General features: G+C 42.7%; 1 protein-coding gene across 1 annotated transcript in view; it reads right to left on the bottom strand.

The window, feature by feature from the left end:
- FRAS1 (Fraser extracellular matrix complex subunit 1) overlaps positions 1–23,375 on the bottom strand; it is a 482,654-nt gene that overhangs the window by 47,432 nt on the left and 411,847 nt on the right. Inside the window, exons 57-63 of the mRNA XM_053590633.1 lie at positions 22,314–22,474; positions 21,689–21,836; positions 15,082–15,287; positions 10,432–10,588; positions 7,695–7,895; positions 5,909–6,096; positions 4,287–4,562 (exon numbers count right to left, since the gene is read on the bottom strand). Of these exons, the coding sequence (XP_053446608.1) occupies positions 4,287–4,562; positions 5,909–6,096; positions 7,695–7,895; positions 10,432–10,588; positions 15,082–15,287; positions 21,689–21,836; positions 22,314–22,474 (1,337 nt within the window). The remainder of the gene's footprint in view (positions 1–4,286; positions 4,563–5,908; positions 6,097–7,694; positions 7,896–10,431; positions 10,589–15,081; positions 15,288–21,688; positions 21,837–22,313; positions 22,475–23,375) is intronic.

Raw genomic sequence — 23,375 nt, 5'->3', positions numbered from 1 at the left:
CCAAAACTACTCTGAGATACCATTTAACTCTAGTAAGAGTAGCCCACATCACAAAATCCCAAAACAACAGATGTTGGCGTGGATGTGGAGAAAAGGGAACACTTCTTTACTGCTGGTGGGAATGCAAGCTAGTACATTCCTTTTGGAAGGAAGTTTGGAGAACACTCAGGGATCTAAATGTAGATCTACCATTTGATCCTGCAATTCCTCTTCTAGGTATATATCCAAAGGACCAAAAATCTTTTGGCAATAAAGATATTTGCACCAGATTGTTCATTGCAGCTTAATTCATAATTGCCAAGTCATGGAAGAAGCCCAAGTGCCCATCGACCCATGAATGGATTAATAAATTGTGGTATATGTATACCATGGAATACTATGAAGCAGTAAAAAAAATGGAGACTTTACCTCCTTTATGTTTACATGGATGGAGCTGGTAAATATTCTTCTTAGTAACGTATCTCAGGAATGGAAAAAGAAGTATCCAATGTACTGAGTACTACTGTGAAACCAATTTATAATCACTCACACTTGCATGTGAAAAATGAAACACAACGTTAACCTAGGATGAAGGAGGGAGAGGGGAGGGGAGTGGGTGGGAGGGATAGCAGGGGCAGTAGGGGGACCACACCTATGGAGCACATTGCAAGTACAAGTTGGATCTATCATGTGTAGAACACAAATGTCCTAATGGTATAATTGGGTAAATAAGGTGAAAGCTATGTTGATTAGTATGATGTAAGCACTCCAATTTGTACAAATAATCAACACATTGAAAATGGCATAAATGTATTTATGATCTATGTATAAAACACTTAATAAAAAAATAAATAAAATTTATGTGGAAATGCAAAAAACAAACAAACAAAACCCCCCACCAAATCTAAAGACAAAGCAGTGTATATATCTTGCTGAATATTGTCTGGGCAACAGGTGATCTTCTGGGGTATGAGAGGCTAATTACAATGCTGATACAGCTGTAAGAGATGGAGATTGGAAAACTTTGCTGACTACTTTGCCCTCTAACTCTGCAGTTGAGAACCTGAATCTTTCCTCAGTGCATGTAAAAGACACTTTAAACTGTTAACCTTGGCTAAGCAGAAGCTTTCCAGGAAAGCACTTGTCACTGGGATCTTTCTTGAAGTGGCTGCCCGCTTATCCTGTGCACCCAAACCAGCCTCACTCTATGCCCCTGAGGGCCAAGGCTGCAAGGCAGCCCTCCCACTGCCAAACACTGAATGTTCCAGTCTTCTCTAGTCTCAGCCCCAGCCTTTGGCATTGCTCACAGTCACTAGATCATTCACCCCAGGTCTCCCAGCCCGAGCCTCACTCTGCAATCCTGAGGGCAGTCTGAAGGGGCAGGTCTCCCACAATGGCTGTGCGTGCGCAGGCCAGAGCCAAACAATGTTAGCTCCATTCCGGCTCAGCTGCTCAGTCCTGTGCCCTGGACAATGCTTAATGTCACCCACACTCTTGCCCAAGTTCTCCCAAGGTAATTCCACCAAGTGCCCAGGTCCAAACAAACAAAACAACAGGGAAGGCTTTCCCTGTCTGCAATCTTGCTGCTGTTGTAGTTACAGCTGTGGCAGTCAGTTCGCAACCACTTGCCACTTCTCCACTGCTTTTATCCTCCTCCTGGGGTCCAGAAGTCTCTCACTGTCTCTCTGCATCCCCAAAGGGATGTTTCTGGGCAAAGCCCACAATCCAGAGATGCCTGGAGTCTTCTCTCCCCAATCTCATTGCTCTGGGTTGCAAAGAAGCTGTAACTTGGCCGCCATCTTGCTCTGCTCCCTAATTCTTGATTTTCAACCATGAACCAGGTACTAGGGACAGAGCAGTGAGTGCTCATAGCCGAGGGGTTAACACAGACAGTGAGGAAGTGGATAGACATGGGGCACAAGCCTGCAGATGGCTGATAACCATCGCTAGCTTTGTTAATGGGTTCAGTGTAAGGACTACCCAGCTGCTTTCCAGACTTTCCAGTCATTGCCTCCAGGTCACTGTCACTGAGACACAGTGTCAGGGAATAGACAGGAGTTCTCATTTCCCTTCATTCTATTAGATGAAGGCAAGATGACATTCTCCCCACCCCCACGACCACACACGCTGAAAGCTTATAACAACATGCAGCTTCAAGCTGAGAACTTGGCTTCTGATACTTCCTGCCCTTTGAAGGTCTTTCTACAGATTTCTTCAAGTTCCCAGACACATGAGAGCCCCAGCTCTCAACTCAGTCTATGCAACTGTGGGCCCCCAGGACTCTTGAAGTTAAGTGCACACACAGGGAAGCACGTAACAAGAAAAATTAATTAGTAGTTCTGTGGGTCACAGGCTTCCCACAAAGCAATCAAACAAACTTATAAATTCTACCCATGAAAACAATTTTCACTGAAGTTCATTAAATATTAAAGAAGATTTTTCCATTAAACTTTTTTTAATTATCTCCCGATGTTTTATTTATTTATATATACATGAATGTAGTCCAGAAAGGATTTGTGGTATTTTACCAAAGTGCATATGATACAATGGTATTAAATAAATAATTGAAGAAATTAAGATAAAGTAAAGAAAACCACAGTATAGGGTATTAGCCACTCATCCCCTGTAAGGAGGGAAACTAGAGCATAAAATCATAACTCTGCTCTCAGTTCAGCACGAGCATTTGGCCCCAATCAGACCAAACTCCCTTCTTGGTTTTGTTGAACAGAGAAACAGATGCTTATTAAACAATCAACTGTTAATTCTTGCCCCTTTGATGTTTTAATAATACAGGTATCCCAAAGATCATCATACCTACATAGGGAAAATGGGAAAGTATACTTAAATGTTCCTTTATTTACAAAGTATTAATCACAAAATTTTACAGAATACTTACAAAACATTTCTCAATGTGTTGATATGCAAATATAAAAAATTAGCAAATCTGAATTTGCTAATTTTTCCTGTGTATGGTTATCTTTGGGATGCCCTGTAGGGAAGATGAGTTAAATCTGAACTAGGTTGTGTTGCAAAAGAATCGATCTTCGAGCCTTTCTGGATAAGCTGTGCCAAACACAACGGGCCTGAGTGACCCTGCTTTCTCCAGAGCCTTCCATCTGAGTCTGATGGCTTTCCTGCTGTATTGTGCCACCCAGTAAAGGTCTCAGGACAGTGGGAATAAACTGTACAACCAACAGGCAGATCTACAGGAATTCAGGCTGAAAACATGACTCAGTGAACGACTCTGTTTTCCCGAAAATAAGACAGTGTCTTATTTTAAGGTGTGCTCCCAAAGATGCGCTAGGTCTTCTTTTCAGGGGACGTCTTATCTTTCCTGTAAGTAGGTCTTATTTTCAGAGGGTGTCTTATTTTTGGGGAAACAGGGTAATTCAAGTCAACATTGCTTCCTGCATGCTACACACTGTGCTGAGCTATATCTCTTTCAGAAGAGAACGAACTTCATCATTGAGATGTAGAGAATCACCATGGTGGACTATTTTGGAAAATGGTTCTGTTTGTTGCTATCTCATAATCGGCACGGTCACTGGTCTCCAAACTCTTTGAGGACAGCAACTGCCTTGTGTATGTCTTTCCATGGCCCCCCCCCAGGGTTTTGTATATTGGTCACTCGATATCAATCAGTCAATAGCCATTCTATTTCATAATTAGCCCCTACTATGTGCTGTCAATATGCTGTCCACTTTGGGCCACATTTGTACCACATTATACAAATGTCCTAATTAGCGCTGTGTTATTGGAGATGCGTGAATAGAAACAATAATCAACAGTACCTGCCTGGAATCTTTGGCTTATTTGATCATTTATAGGTTACGTCTGTCAGTGACCTTGTCAAGTATCTAAGCAGAAGATCTCTTAATATGCAGGTCAGGAGACTGAGACTCAGTTTGGTAATTTTTAACGTCACTTAGATAAAAACAGAACAGGATGAGGATTTATAAACAGGTTGACTACTAGCTTAGATATTACACTGTACTTTCTCTTTCTACTACCCTGTACCTTTCCTCTCATACAAGACTAAAAAGACTGTGTGTCCCATGTACATCTGCTCTTTTAAAAATCCCCAATGCTCCCAGCTGCTCAGGAGGCTGAGGCAAGAGAATCGCGTAAGCCCAAGAGTTGGAGGTTGCTGTGAGCCGTGTGATGCCACGGCACTCTACCCGAGGGCGGTGCAGTGAGACTCTGTCTCTACAAAAAAAAAAAAAATCACCAATGCTATGCACAGACCTTGAAGAATTTGATAGTCTGAATAACAAAGAACAGTGCCGGTTCCAAACCCCCAGACCTACCATGTGGTTGACACTGGTGAATGGTGTGTTGTCAGTGATGGTTTCGAAGGGTGATCGGGCTCCATTGCCATCAGTGGGAGCAGCCACTTCCCAGCTGAACTGCACAGACGTCTGGTTGATGCCAGCCTCTCTGCAGCGCTCCCTCATGATGGCATACCTGGGGAAGTGAGGGTCACAGGGGGTGACACACACCAGCGGGTAGCCCGGGGAGGGGGATTTCTTGACCCCTTCCTTGGTGACCTCTTCCACATGGTCATAGTCAGCAAGTGTGACCACCTGCAAGAAAGCAGCAAAGCTCTAGCTCGGGGTGAGTGTGGGGAAGGTCAGAGACTGACCCAGGAAACCCAGGGATTCTTTAAAATAGAACAGGAGAAGTTTTCACAATTCTTTGCCAGGCATCCCTAAAAGATACTTCAGATCTTTAGTGGTGATGGAGATGCTCCTATTGCCTGGGCTAGAAGCATTTTTTATTCTGTAAATTGCATTCCTAAATCAGAGTCCTATCACTTATGTGAAAAACACTTTCATTTTGCTGCATGTGGATGGCAGTTGTTAGTTTAAAATTGCATTAAATTGTTCATGGTAGACGGAGCGTAGTGGCTCATGCCTGTAATCCCAGCACTCTGGGAGACTGAGGTGGGTAGATTGCCTGAGCTCAGGAGTTTGAGACCAGCCTGACCAAGAGTAAGGCACTATCTCTACTAAAAATAGAAAAACTAGCTGGGCGTCGTGGCAGGCACCTGTAGTCCCAGCTACTGGAGAGGCTGAAGCAAGAGGATTGATTGCTAAAGCCCAAGAGTTTGAGGTTGCTGTGAGCTATGATGCCATGGCACTCTACTGAGGGGGACAGAGTGAGACTCTGTCTCAAAAATTAATAATGAAAATAAAAATAAATTGTTAATGGTATGAGGTAGTACAGTTGGCAGAAGAACAAACCCAGATAGTTTATTTCTTCCACAGTCAAGTAAGAGGCACATTTGGAAATCATCTTTCTCTTCTAAGATACAAGACGCTAGTTAAGGGAGACTGACTGCTTCCCTGTTACAGGTTGAATTCCCTGTAACTATAAAGGCAGCACATTCATTCTATTTCTTCCAAGTTGGGAAGCACAGCGTGGCGTTTCTGCAGATCTTTCCTGCAGCGTGTGTGCTGAGGATGTGGGACCACTGAGGCGAGGCCGTATTACTCTCTTGCTCTTCTAGGGCCAAACAAATGAGATCACCTGCCTTACACTCTGTGTGACTCAGACTAAGATGACCAACATGACTTGGTCTTCCTCTTAGGTCGGAACAGGGTTTCTCCCCACAGCACTACTGACACCTATACCAAATAATCCCTTTTGTTGTTGGGGTTGCCCAGGCACTGTAGGATGCTCAACATGCCTGGCTTCTGTCAACAAACCCCAGTATGATAGTGAGACAATGGAAAACGCCTCCAGACATTGCCGGATGTCCTCTGGATGGAGGCGGGGGTCGGGGAGGGGGCACGGGGGGCAGGACCACCCTGGTGGAGAGCCCCTGTGCAGAGGAGCAAACAGGTAGAATAGCCAGCCCTACTCCTCCCAGCCCCCCGCGACTGTTCACTGAGCCCAGCGCGGCCATCCTGCAGATCAAGCAACTCACAATGGGCGGTGCTGGCAATATGAGGCTCCCTGCTGCCTCCTGGTCTAGAATCGTCACTGTGGCCGTGGTCAGGTCCCCAAGAACTGCTTCCACGGGGTCATCTGGTCCAAGGACTAATGAGAAAGATTCGTGCCATTCCCGGTCTTCGTTGGACAGGATCTCGACTTTAAAATAGATATGATCCACACCTTCACCAAGGACAGAACGAGAAGAGAGCAAAGGCCTCGTCAGGGGACGTCAGCGAGAGAGTGCAGGCTGGTGCTGCTGTCATGTTAAAATGTGCCCTTTCTTTTTAGAGATTTCCTATAAATGCAGTGGCTGCTGATCACCTAGCCGCATCTTCAGTGAGGAATCTGTTTTACAGACCAAATTCCACCCATGGTCGTAGCTCAGTACTGCAGATTTACTACTCAACACCGCCTGAGGATTAATGGCCCCTGCCTGATGCTGGCTGGCAGTAATAAAAATCTGTGATCCAAAATACACCTCGCCCTTGTTACGAGATTCTTTGCTTAATTTTTCTTGCCCCTTACATTCATGCGCGAGCTCCTGTTTGGCTGTGAGTATGTGTACACACCCCTCGAGGTGTACCCCATGAAAAGCAGCTCAGAGGTTACCTGCCAGGCAGCCACCACAAGGACAGTGATGTGGAGGGTGACTGGTGGGAAGTGGGTGAGGGCTCAAGCCTGAGAGACCCCCTTTCTTTTCTGCAAAATGATTCTCTAAAGGTGAAAATGTCCCTGGTGGAGTTAAGGTCTCCTTCATCCTCCCCCACAGACATCTGGGCTAGGTCACTGCTTCTAGACCTATCTTTTCCCCAGATCCTTATGCAGAAGAGGAATAAAGAAAGACAGGTGTGGAAGGACACCACTTTCCCAGGAAACGTCAACCAGACAGTCCTGGGACACAGCTGCAAACCTTTACCACTCCAGGGAGGCAGGAGGAATACACAGAGAGCCCTCTCCCACCCCATCATTTTGGAGGGAGGCATTTTCTCTCTCCACTGGCGCTGACCTCTCTGACCAGCCCTTCAGATACTGCTGCCCATCACTGGGCACTCTGAGAATGGTGCCATGATCCTGACCTGCATTTTTACTTTATGTGGCTCCAGGAAGTTCCATGAAAAACAACCTAGCATATAATTCAACCTGTTTCCTATCTCACTCCCTTCATCCCCCATCAAATTAATTTATCTAACAGTTAAACAGCTAGTTGGGACCTGAATCCCATCTCTCTGAGATAAAGCTGTTTTGGAAAGCATAAGCACATCCTGTTTCCTAGTAGTTGTTAAACCACCTGGAGGCACAGATTGTGTCTACCAGACTTTGGTCATCCCGGAAGGACCCAGCTCAGGGCTTTGCCTCCAGTGTTTGCCGAACATCAGCAGTCATGTGAATTTTTTTTTTTTAATTATTAAGTCAAGTGCTCCTATCAACTCAACTAAATCTTAAGCTCACAAAAAAACAAAATCCTTTTAAAAGAACCCAAATGCACAGCATGATCTGACAGAAGGGACCTATTTTTTTTGTGTCATTTTTACTAATTAAAAATTTTACCTGTAATCTCGAATGTGTGCTTAATAAATGCTTTATGCTATTGGAACTACTGTTTCCCTTTTTGTGTTTTTCTGCTCATTCCTCTCTTTAAATCAGTAGTTCTCAACCTTCCTAATGCCGTGAACCTTTAATACAGTTCCTGTGGGTTGCAACCCACATGTTAAGAACTGCTGCTTTAAATACAAGGCATTGTCTGTTAAACGCTCAGATTGGGATTGGCCTTCATTTACCAGGGCTGAACTTTAGGACGCGGCTCTTTGGGTAATAATCCACACCAGACTGGGCAGACCCGTCCCGCGTGCTACAGCGAATCTTAGAGGTCCTATTCAGATCCCCTCTGCGGATCACCTTGACATTCAGAATTGCAATGGCATCTGCCCCTGCAGGTTCCCGAACTTGGTATGCAGCTTCCTCAAATTCAATGGTCGGGGCTAAGGAGGCAAAAACAAGAGAGAGTTAGACTAGCACAAAAGACTCGGACTCCCAGGAAAACACCTTATGATGAAAAAAGGGAATTGTTGGGCAGCGCCTGTGGCTCAGAAGAGTAGGGCGCCAGCCCCATATGCTGGAGGTAGCGAGTTCAAACCCAGCCCTGGCCACAAACTGCCAAAAAAAGAAAAGAAAAGAGGGAATTGTTCACATTAGTTAATAATACAAAGGCAAAAGGACTTGTGGACATAAAACTCCATCAGTATTTACCACTAAGCCATGTTTTGGAAACATAAATCTATCTGTGACCCTGTAGGAGTTATTTTTCACACATTCCTTATGAAAAGCGATACAACGGGGGAAGTATTTTTAGAGACTTTGAAATAAATGCATGATGTCCAAGTTCCTATGATGGCCTCAGAGTTCCCCGAGTGTTTTTAAATTTGTACAATTTATCAAGGGCCTGAGATATAGCAGGCGTTTGATAAATATCTGTTGCATCAGTCAACTTCTCACTTATGAAATGTGAATTTCTCAGGCTTGTCATTCAACTCATTTATATACTACTTACATTTTCCAAGCTCTTCTCTCCTCTCTGGTCTTTTGGATACTCCCACCCTATGCTCTCACTGCTCTATTCTCAGCTTTTCCTAACTTTTCACAAGCTATATAACAAAATATGGATATTTTCAGTGCCTGGCTACAAGAATAATTAAGGAACACAAGACTTCCCAATGTAGTGGTTCTCAACCTTCCTAATGCTGTGGCCCTGTAATACAGTTCCTGTGGGTTGCGACAGGTTGAGAACCGCTGTCCTAATGCAATCTGGTTTGAGGTACTGTTCTCATTGCTAGGAAATTATAATACGGCATAATGATATATTAATTTTTACCAGAATATTCAAATCATACCCTCTTTTCTGTATTTCACAGGGAAGGGCGGGGTAGTGGTGCTAAAGACAATAAGATAAAAAGATGGGAAAATTGGGCGGCTCAAGAAGCAGGGCGCCAGCCCCATATGCCGGAGGTGGTGGATTCAAACACAGCCCGGGTCAAAAACTGCAAAAAAAAAAAAAAAAAGACTAGAAAAAAAAAAGATGGGAAAATTGAGAGTAATTACACCTTTTGTGCCATTTTTAGTACGTTATAGAATATTGCCAGAATTTCTAATCTTTGTTTGTTTCATTCTCTTTACTATTTATTTATTTATTTATTTGAGATAAAGTCTCACTATGTCGCCCTGGGTGGAGTGCTAGGGCCATCACAGCTCACAGCACCCTCAAACTCCTAGGTTTTAGCGATTCTCTTGCCTCAGCCTCCCAAGCAGTTGGGACTACAGGCACCCGCCACAACGCCCAGCTATTTTTTGGTTGTAGTTGTCCTTGTTGTTTGGCAGGCCTGGGCTGGATTTGAACCCGCCAGCTCTGGTGTATGTGGCTGGTGCTCTAGCCACTTGAGCTACAGGTGCTTTTTAGGAAGTCAAACCTTTCTAATTGTAGAAGATAACCCTCACTTGAGACTTCATAGTTTTCAATAAGAATGCTCTTTGAAGCCTAGGAGGGTTGTTGCAACACAGTATAAATTTGTTACCTATTAGAGACTCAATCACTGGGTTTTCTGGGTGCCTGGGATAGGTTCACTTTGTGTTTTGAACCTGAGTTTTCTTGGGTAAAGGACTAATTTAACTTCAACACAGGCTTTTCATATTTTATACAATGTCCAAGTTAGCGCCTAATTTTTTATTGGAAACCCTAAGTTTCTCCCCAAACTCTCGTGGTAGTTATAACTTACATTTTAGAATCAGACACAAAATGGTTTACATCCAGTTTTGCCATATATAGCTATGTAACCAAGAGTACAAATTACATACTTTGCTAAGGTTCACCCAGTATATAGAGATAATCACTCCTACCTCAAGGGATTACTTCCAGGATTAAATGCAATAATATAAATGGTTACCATAATTCTTGGCATACAGCAAATATTCAATAAAAACACCTATTATTATTTCTAACAGTATCTCTTCACTTATTCAAATATCCATTTTAGAAAAAAAATTATGTCCCAATTTGAAGCAAGTTTGTCTTCCTTGGTGCCTGGGTCATTCTTGGCCAACCCTGACTATAGAGTTTAAATTTTTTTAGACTTCAAAATCCTTTAGAGAGAAGAAAACTGAGAAATTAGACTTTTCCAGGAAGGTGGCGTGTTTTAAATCAGTTCATGCAACTGTATTTCCAGTCCTGCTCCTGAACTACAGGGACTACATAGTTTTAATTCTCTGTCTTAGCATTTCTGTCCTCGCCTTTAACCAGACCCATTCCTTATCTCTCGGCAATGTGGTGGGGAATAATGAGATAAAACACCCGTGAACTTACTGGAGTTCTTTACAAATGGATCGTTTTTGCCAACATTTTATATATTTATAGATGGGCATCAGTAGGCACTCCAATAGCACTTTTGTTTCTCAAAACACTAATTAATCATGTTATTAATAAAATGTTAGTTTATGTCCCCTCCACCTAAGAACAGCTTCTGTTACCATCTTCGTCATTGGATATGGTGATGGTGACCATGGCATTCTTTCCAATTCTAGCTCCACTCCAGTGGTTTCCGAGAGGATGCCCCAGGTAGACCCGGAACTGTTCCTCTGGCTCGAACATGGAGTCATCGCGGATATAGACAGTACAGTTCTTTACCTACAGTCACAGGCACAAAATAAATCACAATTTATAGCAAGATATCAGTGAGTTGATACAAATTCAAAAGGGTTGGTTCATAAAACAGAATGTCTAAATTTAATAGTTCATGCCTAACTGTGACCCACATATATGTGAAGACATGTGTTAGAACATTCCAAACCATTCTGAATTACTGGTGATGAGTTATGAAAAACAGGATCAGTGTATACCACGCAATACTATTCAGTCATAAAAAAGATGAAGACTTTATACTTTTTGCATTTATCTGGGTGGTGCTGAAGAATGTTCTTCTTAGCAAAGTGCTCCAAGAATGGAAAAACAAACATCCTGGCTCGGCGCCCATAGCACAGTGGTTAAGGTGCCAGCCACATGCACCGAGGCTGGTGAGTTCGAACCCGGTCTGGGCCAGCTAAGCAACAATGACAACTATAACAAAAAATAGCCAGGCATTGTGACAGGTGCCTATAGTCCCAGCTCCTTGGGATGCTGAGGCAGGAGAATTGCTTAAGCCCAAGAGTTTCAGGTTGCTGTGAGCTGTGATGCGATGGCATTGTACTGAGGGCGACATAGTGAGACTTGGTCTCAAAAAACAAACAAAAAAAATCCCATGTACTCAATATTAATTTGAAACTAGAAGATTAACAACTACAGGCCCACATGCAAAGAAAAACAATTAAATTTAAGAAAATGGGAGGAGAAAGGAGGTAAGGGTCTCAGTGAGCTCCCTGCTAAGGAGTGTGATATAGGAGTATATGGCCCACCTGCTGGGTGAAGGGCTCAGATACAACGCAGACGTTTCCTAACAAATGCAAACAATATAACCTAATTGCATGTATCCTTATATTAATCTGAAATAAAAAAAATAAAATTTAGAAACAATTTTCAGTGAACCCTGAAAAATAAAAAAATAAAATAGTGGCTGTTCAAAGAGAAAGAGAGAGGGAAAAAAAAAAAAAAAGGAAAGAAAAAGATCGGTAAACAGCCCTCTTGAAAGCACCTGTAGAGAATTTGTATGCTTCCCCATGTTTTGTTTGCTTGATACATTTGTATATAACAGGTGATTTCTGATGACAGGAGTTTAACATATTGATTAAACTTCCCGGAGAGCTGAATAATGTTATTTTTTCTTTGTAAAAATTAAATAGTATAAGGAACTCAGAAAGGCTTCATCTTAGGCTAAAGATACCTTTAAATGCTAAAGAATTCTCAAATCTGCTGCACCTCATCTGAAAACTGCTGAGTCCTGAAAGTCTGAGAAGACAATCCAGACCCCTCCTTGACGGAAAGAGGTCAAATGTTTCCCCAGTGGAACGTGCTCTAGTGAGGACTGTATCTGTGAGAAAATGTAAAATAAGGTCACAACGTTTGGATGACACAACAGCCTCAACAGTGAGTTATGTGATGAGAAGTGGGATATTTTTAGTTGGACAATTTACAATCCACTATCCAAGAGCATTGCAAAGGACATGTGAGCAGAGAGAAGTTTCACTCTTACGCCTCCTCAGTCAGACTGACTGGTGGGAAGGCAGCCCTCGGGGCATTTATGTGTGACCTGCTAACCTAGTTTTACCTCCTAAGGAATTTTGTGTTTTTTTCTCTCTCTCACATCTTTCTTACAATAAGAATTCCTTATGGAAAGCACGCATTTAGTAGTTACTCTTCAGATCTTCAAAAATAAAAAAGATGGCTGGGCGACTATAGCTAAACAGCTGGGGTGCCGGCCACGTACACTGGAGCTGGCGGGTTTGAACCCAGCCTGGGCCTGCCAAACAAAAATAACAATTGCAACCAAAAAATATCCAGGCATTATGGCAGGCGCCTATAAGTCCCAGCTGCTTGGGAGCTGAGGCAAGAGAATCACCTAAGCCCAAGAGTTGGAGGTTGCTGTGAGCTGTGATGCCACGCACTCTACGGAGGGCGACATAGTGATACTCTATCTCAAAAATCAATCAATAAATAAAAATAAAAAATAAAAAAGACATTCTTGTGAATGACAAGTTCCAAAGACATGTGGTTAACAAGGCAAAGAAAATGAAGATTCCAAAATGTGCTTGGAAATAATAATAGATTGTCCCATGTGTAAAATATAAGAATTAGTATGCAATATCTTTGTTGTAATTTTATTAAATTAAAAACTATCTCTTGGATAGGCAGAGAATTCTCTTCTGAACTTAAGACAAATGCGTACATGCAGACTCAAGGCTGAAGATTGTATCTGTAACATTTGTGTTTTAGAATACACGTGTTAGCAAAGTCAAACTCCCATAAGATACATAACAGAGACAGGGCTTTGTGTGTCCTAGGTGTGTAAATGTTGTGAGATCCCCGAAGAAGGGAGCTATCACTGCTTTTGGTAGTAAAGATGGACAGAAGGAGGAATCCGGGGTATCTGCGGTGGGGACGGTTTTTTGAACCTAAACTTCCAAAGGACTATTGCAAGGCAAAATGTTGATACATTTGATTCTTTCAAAATTGAAGACTTCTGTTCAACTAAGAACACCATATTTGAAGGTCACAGATAAGTGGCAGAGAGAGAAAAGATGTCTATGATATCTAAAATGTCTAAAACTGGGGCGGTGTCTGCAGCGCAAAGGAGTAGAGCGCTGGCCCCATATACAGGAGGTGGTGGGTTCAAATCCAGCCCTGGCCAAAAACTGCCATCCTCCCCACCCCCAAAAAAACAACTAAAATGTCAAAACTGGCAAGAAATTAATATTTAGGATATACCAGAAAGTATGACAAATCAATGAGAAAAAGACAACATAATAAAACAGGGAACAAAGGATAAAAACAGGCTTCTAAGCTAATTGGAAATTCGCTAAGCTAACAGGCATATGAAATATTAGCAAGTACAGAAATACAAATTCAAATGAAACATAAGTATATATATGAAATTAGCAAAACTTCAAAAGGTGAATAATGCTAAGTGGTAGAGAGGACAGAGGGTTATAGCAACCCTCATGCACTTCTAGCGACATTCTGGAGGGTATTCTGACACAAGTATTTAAATTAAGCATACGGGTGTCCTGCAGTCCAGCAATTTTGCATCTACCCATAGAAATTCTCACTCGATCTTAAGTGGACATGTATGAGGATGTGCATGGAGGTGTCATTTATGGAACCAGAGTGTTAGGAGGCAAGTAGGCACCACCACTGAGGTTCCTAATGGCCACCTGCTGTGAGTGTGTGGGTAAAACACAGTAGAGACGCACCATGAGGTTAGATGTAAACAACACAGAAAGATGTTAAAACATACTGTGGAGTAAAATCAGCAAAAGATAAAGAGATAGCATAGTAGCATTTCATAAATTAATAATCATGCACGCAAAGGAACAAGGATTTCTTAAGCATAAATACAAACTCAGAGAGACACATTAAACACTACAGACTGACAGGTGTGGAAGATAATGTGGCTGGAGATGGGGGTAACACGAATAAACAAACCAAAGTAAGGGCAGGGGCTTGTACCAACTAACGAGGACGTGTGCCTTGAACCAAGGGGTGCAACTGACTCAATTACCTGAAACCGAGATTAAAACATGAGGAGATGTGATTCTGACTCAGTATGTACCTTTGACATACACTGAGGTAGCAGGCTTTGATTCTGGTGCAGCCATATTTAGTAGTGACTTTCTCTGGTCATATGCATGGCTTCTCATGCACACTGCCAAGAGAATACTCCACTGACTTTAATCTGTTCAACATCTAATGTGGTTCTACGCTAAGATGTATGTTACCCTGGGATGGGGGCCCAGGTGTTAGAGAACTGTCTCTGTCTCTCTAAGTAAACCTGGTGGACTGTGCTCATCTCTCACAGAGTTTTAGATTCATTTGATTCTGCTGAGTTCCAAACATGTCAGTCATCTAAACTTCCCAGCTCAACCAAGATATGTATCTCTGGTGGTAAGTGGAAGACAAAGAAGGAATAGATGATGTTATGGAAACTATTATCCATTACCGTTGACCCTTGGACAACAAAGGTCTGGACTGTGCAGGCCCACTTAGATGTAAACTTTCTTACCCCTCTGCTATTCTGACATGGCGAGACCAACCCCTCCTTTTTTCCCTCCCCTTTAGCTGACCCAACATGAAGACCTTTATAATGATCCACAATATCACGTAATGAACGGTGAATATGTTTTCTTAGGATTTTCTAAACATTTTTTTCTATCCAGCTTACTTTACTGAAAGAATATAATATATAATACAGATAACATACAAAACACATGTTAACGGACTGTTTATAAGTAAGGTTGCCAGTAAACCACAGGCTATTAGTAGTTAAGTTTTGGGGGAATGAAAAGTTACACACAAATTTCTGGCTATGCAGGGGCTTAGCATCCCTTACCCCTCCATTATTCAACTTAAAGGGTCAACTTTAATAAGAAAATCCTGAAAATTCTTGGAACTTGTCTGAATTATTTCACTGTAGACAAAGGCACCAAAGAAGAAGAGAATCTTGTCTCTCAGCCACCATGCAGTCCACTTACCTTTTCCCCTTTCAGAAAGGTAATCCGTGAAGATTCTGCATTTTGCCTCTCCTCAAAGTCCTCGGTGACCTGAGCAGAGTGGCTCTGAGTGTAACACCTCACTGAGGACTCGTAGCTCAGATCTCCGCTCCGGATGATGGGAATGTGCAGGACTCCCTCCTTCTCCCCCACCAGGAGCAAGTCCCTAGTAAACTGCATGCTGGGCACTGGTGGGCAGACAGGAAGACAGAGATGCTGTTAGTGGGAGACGCAGGGGGTGCAGGGGCCACAGTCCTTCTCAGTCCCCAGGGGCCACTTGGCAGCAGGAGTCTGTGGAAGGTCAGCATAGGCTGGCGCATCACAGTGATAAGTGAATTTAAAAACCTGCTGTTATTCTTCCAGATAAGAGAACTGCTTTCACTGTGAGTGTGGTGCCAATGAACTAAAATAAATTAATTTTGTACCTGCCTTCATTCAATTTCAAGATGGGGTCACCTGCTCAAATATAGGCAGGTAATGGAAACAAAGAAATGGGACAGGTGTAAGAAATATTTTGATAGTGACTTGAGTACTCAAAAGAGTTCACTTGTCTTCTTAGGGCTCCAAGAAGGAAAACGGCAGGCCCGTCTCAAGGTGGTCCCGGGACCAGGGGTACCGTAGGGAAGAGTGTGGACACAGCCAAAGAGGAAGGACAGCCTCTGCTTAGAGGGCAGTGGCGTTCTGTTGCCAGATCTTCTTATTTTCAAACCAAGCCAGAGGTCTGGATTTTTATGTGATAGCTCCTAAATTTTAAGAAAGCAAACAAAATAATCAAAAGAAATTCCCTGCAATCCAAAGCTATTTGGGTCTAATACAACATGTCCACAGGCCGACTCTGGCCCTCGTCTACATCCTCTCCTACAGAGTCACCGTTCCTTTGGAGACTCAAATCCTCATTTGACTTCAGGAGTTACCACAGCCAAATCATGGCTGAAAATGAGGACTTCAGAGGAGAGAGGCCAGAATTTCCTTCCCAGCCCTGCTCCTTATTAGCTGTGACATAGGGCCACGTTACTTAGATTTCTTGAGCCTTGGGATTTGTTTTCATATATAAACTGGAAATACTAGTATCTAACATAGAATTGTTGGTAGGACTGAATTTAAGGAGAGAATAAATGCATGATACCCACTATCGCACCTGGCTGACAGCAGGCACTCAGATTTTGATAGAAATTAATATATCATGGTTTGTGGTTGGCCGCCAACTCCAGGATTCTCAATACGAAGGATGTTTTTTTTCTTTTTACTTCCTAAAACATCTACTGTAACGTTCTGTATTAAGATATTTCTCTTTCCGAGCCTGGTATTTTACTGACTGCTAGTTATTCATTTCTTTATGAACACTGCAAAGAGTCATATGTTGAAGCTTCCTGGGGAAGAATTAGTCTCTGGGGCGGTAGGAAGCTGACCCTACAGCTGTGATCAGTTATTGGGGGCCACCTCCTGGGGGTGCCCTGCGGAACCTGAAAGGGAGGACCAGGAGGGGGGCATAAGCACACACACATTCTGCAACTCAGTATATGGGAAGCTGTTTGCTTTCAACCTACCCCCTCTCAGAACTATCGGCCCTGGCTAAAAGCAAACTCATCATCTGGGAAAAGCTTCATGGTTGCTAATTATATTAATAATATTACTAAATAAAAAGCCAAAAGGTAACCTCTTAAAAGAACACCAGACCTAAAGAAGATGGGGCCGCTGTGGCATGAGGCCCCTCATGTCGCCCAGGAAAGTGCTCTGTACTGGTAACAGGTGGGTGGCAGTGACACCACATAGCAGAGGAGGACAGGAACGGAGCTTGCTGCTGGGAAAAGCAACACAAGCCAGGAAGCTTTTCTGCTCACTGCGAACATCTGAGGCTTGGGTGGAGTTTAAGTTAAAGGCTGAAGTGGTTATGTTTAGGTATTGTCATGCATTAATCAATGCTGAGTTCCTCGGGAGCTGAAGAGACTCCTTTGTCTCCACCTTTAACAGACACTCGCCCTCACTTCTATCCCTGTATGGGCGGAGCGGGAGCAGGGAGATGACAGAGAGAAAGAAAGAGAGAAGGAAGGAAGTGGCCAGGTCTCCTGAATGCCTGTCCAGCAGCCCAGCCCAGCAGGAAACTGAGGTGAGAGGGATGTAGGCCAATAAGGGTATTGGAGGACCAGGTCTATGCACGGGGGTAAGGTGTCAGCCAGGCATTGTGTCAGGACCTTTCAGACATACTGTTTAAGCATTCTCTGAGCAACCAGCCCTGGAAGGCAGTGCAGTCCCCGGGAAGTGGCAGCCCTGGCCGTGGGAGTCAGTTTCCCTGACCACAGAGCCCCCCTCTTTCCACACTGATGGGGGAAACCATACGATGGAGGTCACCGCACCATGACACACGGCTCACACTGGTTACGCTGCACTTGTTGCTAGCACTTCTCATAGAACTCTGACTGTGCATGGCCAGGCTACAGCTCATGCCTGTAACCCCAGCACCCCGGGAGGCTAGGCTGAGGTGGGTCAACAGCAAGACCCTGTCTCTAAAACTAGCTGGGTGTTGTGGCAGCACCTGTAGTCCCAGCTACTGGGGAAGCCGAGGCAAAAGGATCACTTGTGCCTAAGACTTTGAAGTTGCTGTGAGCTATGACGCCACGACACTCTACCGAGGGCAACAAAGTGAGCCTCTGCCTCAAAAAAAAAAAAAAGGTAGCATGGTGGAATACGAAACCAGAAGGTTGGACAGAGGAAACCTGGGTTTTAATTTGGGCTTCGTTATCTCCATTCTGCATGATCTATATAGATTATTCAACCTCAGTGTCACAAGCTGAAGGACTTTTATAAGAATTAGACATAAAGTATGCAGGATCTTTCCACCCTAGAATGTGTACATTGGACAGACTCCACAAAATTTAGTTATCACTAGGAAAAAAGAAAGACCTTCAAAATACATGTGCGTTTCTCCAGATATTAATATTTGGGTGACTTGCTTATTTCCACTGATTTTCAGTTTCCTTATCTATGAAATAAAAACAAAAGTAAAATCATGGGATTTTAAGCATGTGAATTATGTTTAATGGATTACTCTGTAGACTCTGAAGTAACATGCAAAATAAAATAGTGTAATTGTTATAAATCTTGTTCATGGTTTAAAAGTCAATATTTTGTGAATCACAAATATAAATGTGAAGCTGTAAAACTTCTGTATCTCTGGGTTAGGCAAAGATTTTCTGAGCTACAACGCTAAAAATATGATCTGTAATAGAAAAATTGATAAATGGGACTGCTTCAAAATGAAAAACAATTGCTCTTTGAAAGACATTGTTTACAGAACAAAAAGACAAGCAACAAATTGGGATAAAATATTTGTAAAACACAGATCTTTGTCCAGAATCTACAACAATGCAATAATAAAGGAAAAACAAGTCAAAAATAGGGCAATATTAGAATTCCACTTCACTAAAGAAGATGTATGGATGGCACAAACACACAAAAAGATGCCAATGTCATTAGTCAACAGGAAATCACTTCATCTATTTATTTATTTGGAGACAGAGTCTCACTGTCACCCTAACTAGACAGAGTGGATGGAATTATCATATAAGAGCTCACAGCAACCTCAAACTCTTGGTATCAAGTGCCTGCTTGTGCCTCCCAAGTAGCTGGGACTACAAGTGCCTGCTACCATGCCTGGCTAATTTTTCTATTTTTTGTAGAGATGAGGTCTCGCTTTGCTCAGGCTAGTCTTGAACTGCTGAGCTCAAGGCCCTCCTGCCTCAGCCTCCCAGAGTGTTAGGATTATAGGCATGAGCCACTGTGGCCGACCAGGGAAATCACTTTAAACCACGAGATATCACTACATACCTATTAGAATAACTTTATCGTTTGGATTTTAGTATATGTGCTGCCAAAGCAAGCACTAGAATAACTTTAAAAAAACACTAAAAGGTGACAATATAACATACACTTATCACGTCACCCATCAACCTCCTTCCTAAGTATTTATCCCAGAGAAATAAAAACTTACATTCACATAAAAACCTATGGGCAAATAATTGCATCCTCTCTAGTCATAATTGCCAAAATCTTAAAGCAATCTAAATGTCATTCAACAGATGAATGGATAAACAAACTCTGGTACGTCCACACAATAGAAACTATTCAGCAATAAATGAAATGAACTACTCATATATGTGAGACCATGCAGAACTCTCAAAGGCATCTTTCTAAGAAACCAAACTCAAACTGGCACATGGCATGATTCCAATTACACGACATTCTGGAAAAGGTAAAATGACAGGAACAGAAAACAGATCAATGGCTGCCAGGGCTTGTGCCTGGAGAGAGGCTGACTACACAGGGGCATGAAAGAATTCTGCGGAGTGCGGAACTGTTCAACATCTGGATTGTGATGGTGGACTTATCACTGCATGCATTTGCCAAAACTTGGAGGACCATACACTAAATAGGGTGAGTTTTCATTTATGAAAGTTATACTTCTATAAACTTGACTTTCAAATAACTTACCATTATTCTGGATGCACGTGTGTACTTGTGCGTGCGTGTACGATATATATACATATATACATATACATATATATATATTTTTTTTCCTCCTAGAGGAAACAAAAAACCTGGCTAAAATGGTGTCTCTAGGCCAGGTGCAGTGGCTCAAAGCTGTAATCTCAGCAGTGTGGGAGGCCAAGGCAGGAGGATTGCTTGAGTTCAGGAGTTTGAAACTAGCCTGAGCAAAGGGAGACTCTGTCTCCACTAAAAATAGAAAAAAAATTGCCAGGGTGGTGGCAGGTACCTGTAGTCCCACCTATTTGGGAGGCTGAGCCAGGAGGATCATTTGAGCCCAGGAGTTTGAGGTTGCTGTGAGCTAGGCTGATGTCACAGAACTCTAGCATTGGTGACAAGAATGAGACTCTGTCTCAAAAAAAAAAAAAAAAAAAAAGATGTCTCTAGCATGGGGTTCTAGAGAATTGAGAGAAAGGAATAGAAGGAAGATTTATTTTTCATAGTAAACTCTTTTTTGGGCATTTAAATTTTTTACCATGATATGACAGTTGTCTGGAAAGTATCCAGCCACACATGTCTCTTATTTTTCATATTACATGGCTGAATACTTTCTGGATGGCCCATGTATATATGATATAAGTTATTTAAGAATAAATAAAATCATCAAAAATTATCCTGCTGGGCTGCCTGAGGACTTTTCAGCCACTGGAAGTTTGATTCTGGGTTCTACGGTCACCTGCTGGGGCCCTTCTGGAAGGTTTGATTTGATCTTTTCCACCCAACTCTAGAACCCACAGAATGAATTTTAAAGTTCTGACAATTCTAAATTTTGTCAGTTCTTCCTGAGAACCAGCTGTCTGTTCCTGTCCTTCCTCAGGTCACTTAGGTCACACCTTCAGCAGTGACCAACACTTTCTTTATATACCTATCTCTATTCATTCCTACACACCTCCTACAATACTGCTCATGCTAGCTTTCTAAAGCAAAGATCATACCCTTCTGTAGGATGGAGCACAGGGTTAAAAAGCTAGACACTAGGGACAGAATGATCTGGGATAAAGCCAAGAACCACTGCTGACCCTGAGTACTAAAAACAATACTTGCTAGACACAGCCTAGTGTCCCAACCCTAAGTCATACATTAGCAGTGATAAGATGTAGGCAAGACAGAAGTACAGCAAACAGAACGTGTTCAGAGTTCAATCATGTGGCTAAAGATACACTACTTTTTTTTTAACCTTTATTCTCTCTTGGAAGCTTTTTGCTGTGCTGAAATTTCTCATGCCTGAGACTTCAATAAAATCCAGTGAGGAACATCAGAGCGGGCTGCATCCTTGTCTCTCCTATGGAGTGCTTGCTGGTGTTGGCCTCATGGGTCCCTCAGATTGACTGAGTAGGTGCTATTCATTTGCATCAAGTCATACCAACACTGCTCCTCTGTGTCTAAGTATCTATTGCTCCCTTTGCTCCCTAAGTCCCTAGCTTAGGCTGGGACATAGGGCCTCTCAGAACAAGACTCTACCCTGTCTTTCCATTCATTCCTCTATTTGCTTCCTGCCATTCTCAAAGCAAAAGTATCTTCCTCCCTCCCAAATATGCATCTTCAACATGTTATTCCTTGCACACACAATCTCTCTCCCCATTCAAATAACCTCTCCTTTATTAACCCTTAGGTGACTAATGTCACACCCAAAGAGTCTTCTTAAATATCACCTCTTTGGAAATCTGTGACTTTTCCCACACATGGTTACTATTCAGTTCTCTGCGCTCCCACAGTACTGGATTTATAGCACTATTTGGTCCTTTATCACGCTAGATTCTAACTTTTCCTTTTCATGTTCTGCACTTCCAACTAAAGACTGAACTTCATGAGGACAAAGCCTGAAGCTTATATACCTCTTCGTGCTTGGCAGAGCATCAGAGAAATGCACGATTCTTGCCATGTTTCTACACAAAAGTGTGTGCATCCATGGGCTTGGGCACCTATGTGTACACACACACACATTTCTTCAATGAAATTGTGAATTAGTTCCAATGTTAGATATGTGGAAGTTAAAAAAAAGCTGAAATGTAGTCCGAACCACCAGCTGGCATCCCCAATCTCTTACCATCTTGGAATGTGTCATTAATTGCAATCACGGCCTGGAAGGGTTTGGTCAGTTCGGCCCCTTGTGCTGAGCTGAGGAAAACCACAAATGTCTCTAGTCCTTCAATTACTGGATACTGGGTGTCATCCAAGATAGTCAAGGTGCAAAACTAAGAGAGAAATCAAAGCATATGTCACAGCAGGCCCAACACCAAATGCCTATTTGCCTTTGGGAGAACAAAACCAAGTGGCACTTTCCTTTCTTTGGTGTTCTTAAAGCAAACCTTTGAAAATCCATAAAATGATAATTACTTTCTTATATGTTCCCAGGAGTTTGTTCTAGGTATTTACATCAAGCAAGGGAAATCTCTATCCTAAACCTGTGATGCTGGGTATGTGATGCCAAAGATGTGACGAGCAGAGTTTTTAGAAGATCCCTTCATAAGTTTGTTCTCTTGCTTACATGTCTATGTTTATAAAGAAAGAAAATATAGTATGTTTATGTTTTTAAAGAAAGGAAGGATAGTGTCAAAAATTTTACAAAGGGAATTTAGAGTCCTCAAAAGAGCTTGGAAAACAGACTAAAGACAACATTTACAGACCGCTGGCCATGTGACTCTGTGGTGCTCTGACTGTTGAATACGCACCTGCTCTGTGATACCAGGTCCGAATTCCACCTTCCTAGAGCTGGGAATGTAGTCAACTCCAGGAGTAGCAGAAGCTGGGTCTGATGGCCGTGTTGCACACCACACAGATGTGTAAGTGGACAGGTCAGTGCCATGGCGGATAACTGGAATCTTCATCGTGCCTGAATCAAGATCAATAGAGATGCCAATGGTCAACCTTCAGCCAGAAGATGAATGTCCCCCCCCTCTGCAATGGTGGCAGCTTCATCCCACTGAGCTCGTCTAACCCCACTTCAGTGACTGAAGTGCCCAGGTCCCTTCTGCGGAAGGCTGGGAGGTGTCACTACCTCACTTTTCACTGACATTAAGACTAAACAGAGCCCTAGGCAAGGGCTCAGGGAGGTGGTGCTGGAGGGAGCTCTGGGGAGGACATTCTTGTGGCTTCAGAGGGGAGAGTGTTCATGGGAGAACAATGCACTTCAGGGGGAAGGGTGCCCTGAAAAACTTCTCAAGCCTGTTTAGGGAGAAGGAACTCAGAGAGTAGGGCCTCAGGGGTGAGCTAGAAAATAGTCAATTTAGGAGGAATCAGCTAGGGAACTCTGTGGGGCCTGAAGCTGAATGTTCCTAATTAAAAGTTCCTAAATGGGTCAATCTCCCTATTTCTCCAAAGCACATGTCATTACTTAAACCATATATATATATCTTAGGGATGAAGCTCATCTCTGGTCCACTGAGACATTCCTTATAGTGTCCTAAAGATATTTAGTTGTTTTCACAATCATAGTCAGAGAAAAGCTCTATGAAAATCCTATTGATCACCACATTTTACACCTAATATGCTGTGCGGTGATATGTAGTCACGGCTACTTGATGTGTGGGAAAGGAAACGTTCTTAGCAGAAAGGTCTGGGTTCTGTCTAATCCAGCTCTGCCTTATATCAGGGTCTGCATCTCTGATGAGTTATTTAAGCTCTCTGGGCTTCCATTCACTTGTCTATATAATGTTTTCTTTCTTTCCCCCTTTTTTCCCTCACCTAGCCCCAGACAAAGCCAAATATTCTATACAAGATGTCTATCTCTTCTA

Source organism: Nycticebus coucang, chromosome 1, assembly GCF_027406575.1.
Source record: "Nycticebus coucang isolate mNycCou1 chromosome 1, mNycCou1.pri, whole genome shotgun sequence".
Lineage (NCBI taxonomy): Eukaryota > Metazoa > Chordata > Mammalia > Primates > Lorisidae > Nycticebus > Nycticebus coucang.
Note: the sequence above shows the minus strand (reverse complement) of the source record. Positions and strands in the feature narration are given on the sequence as shown.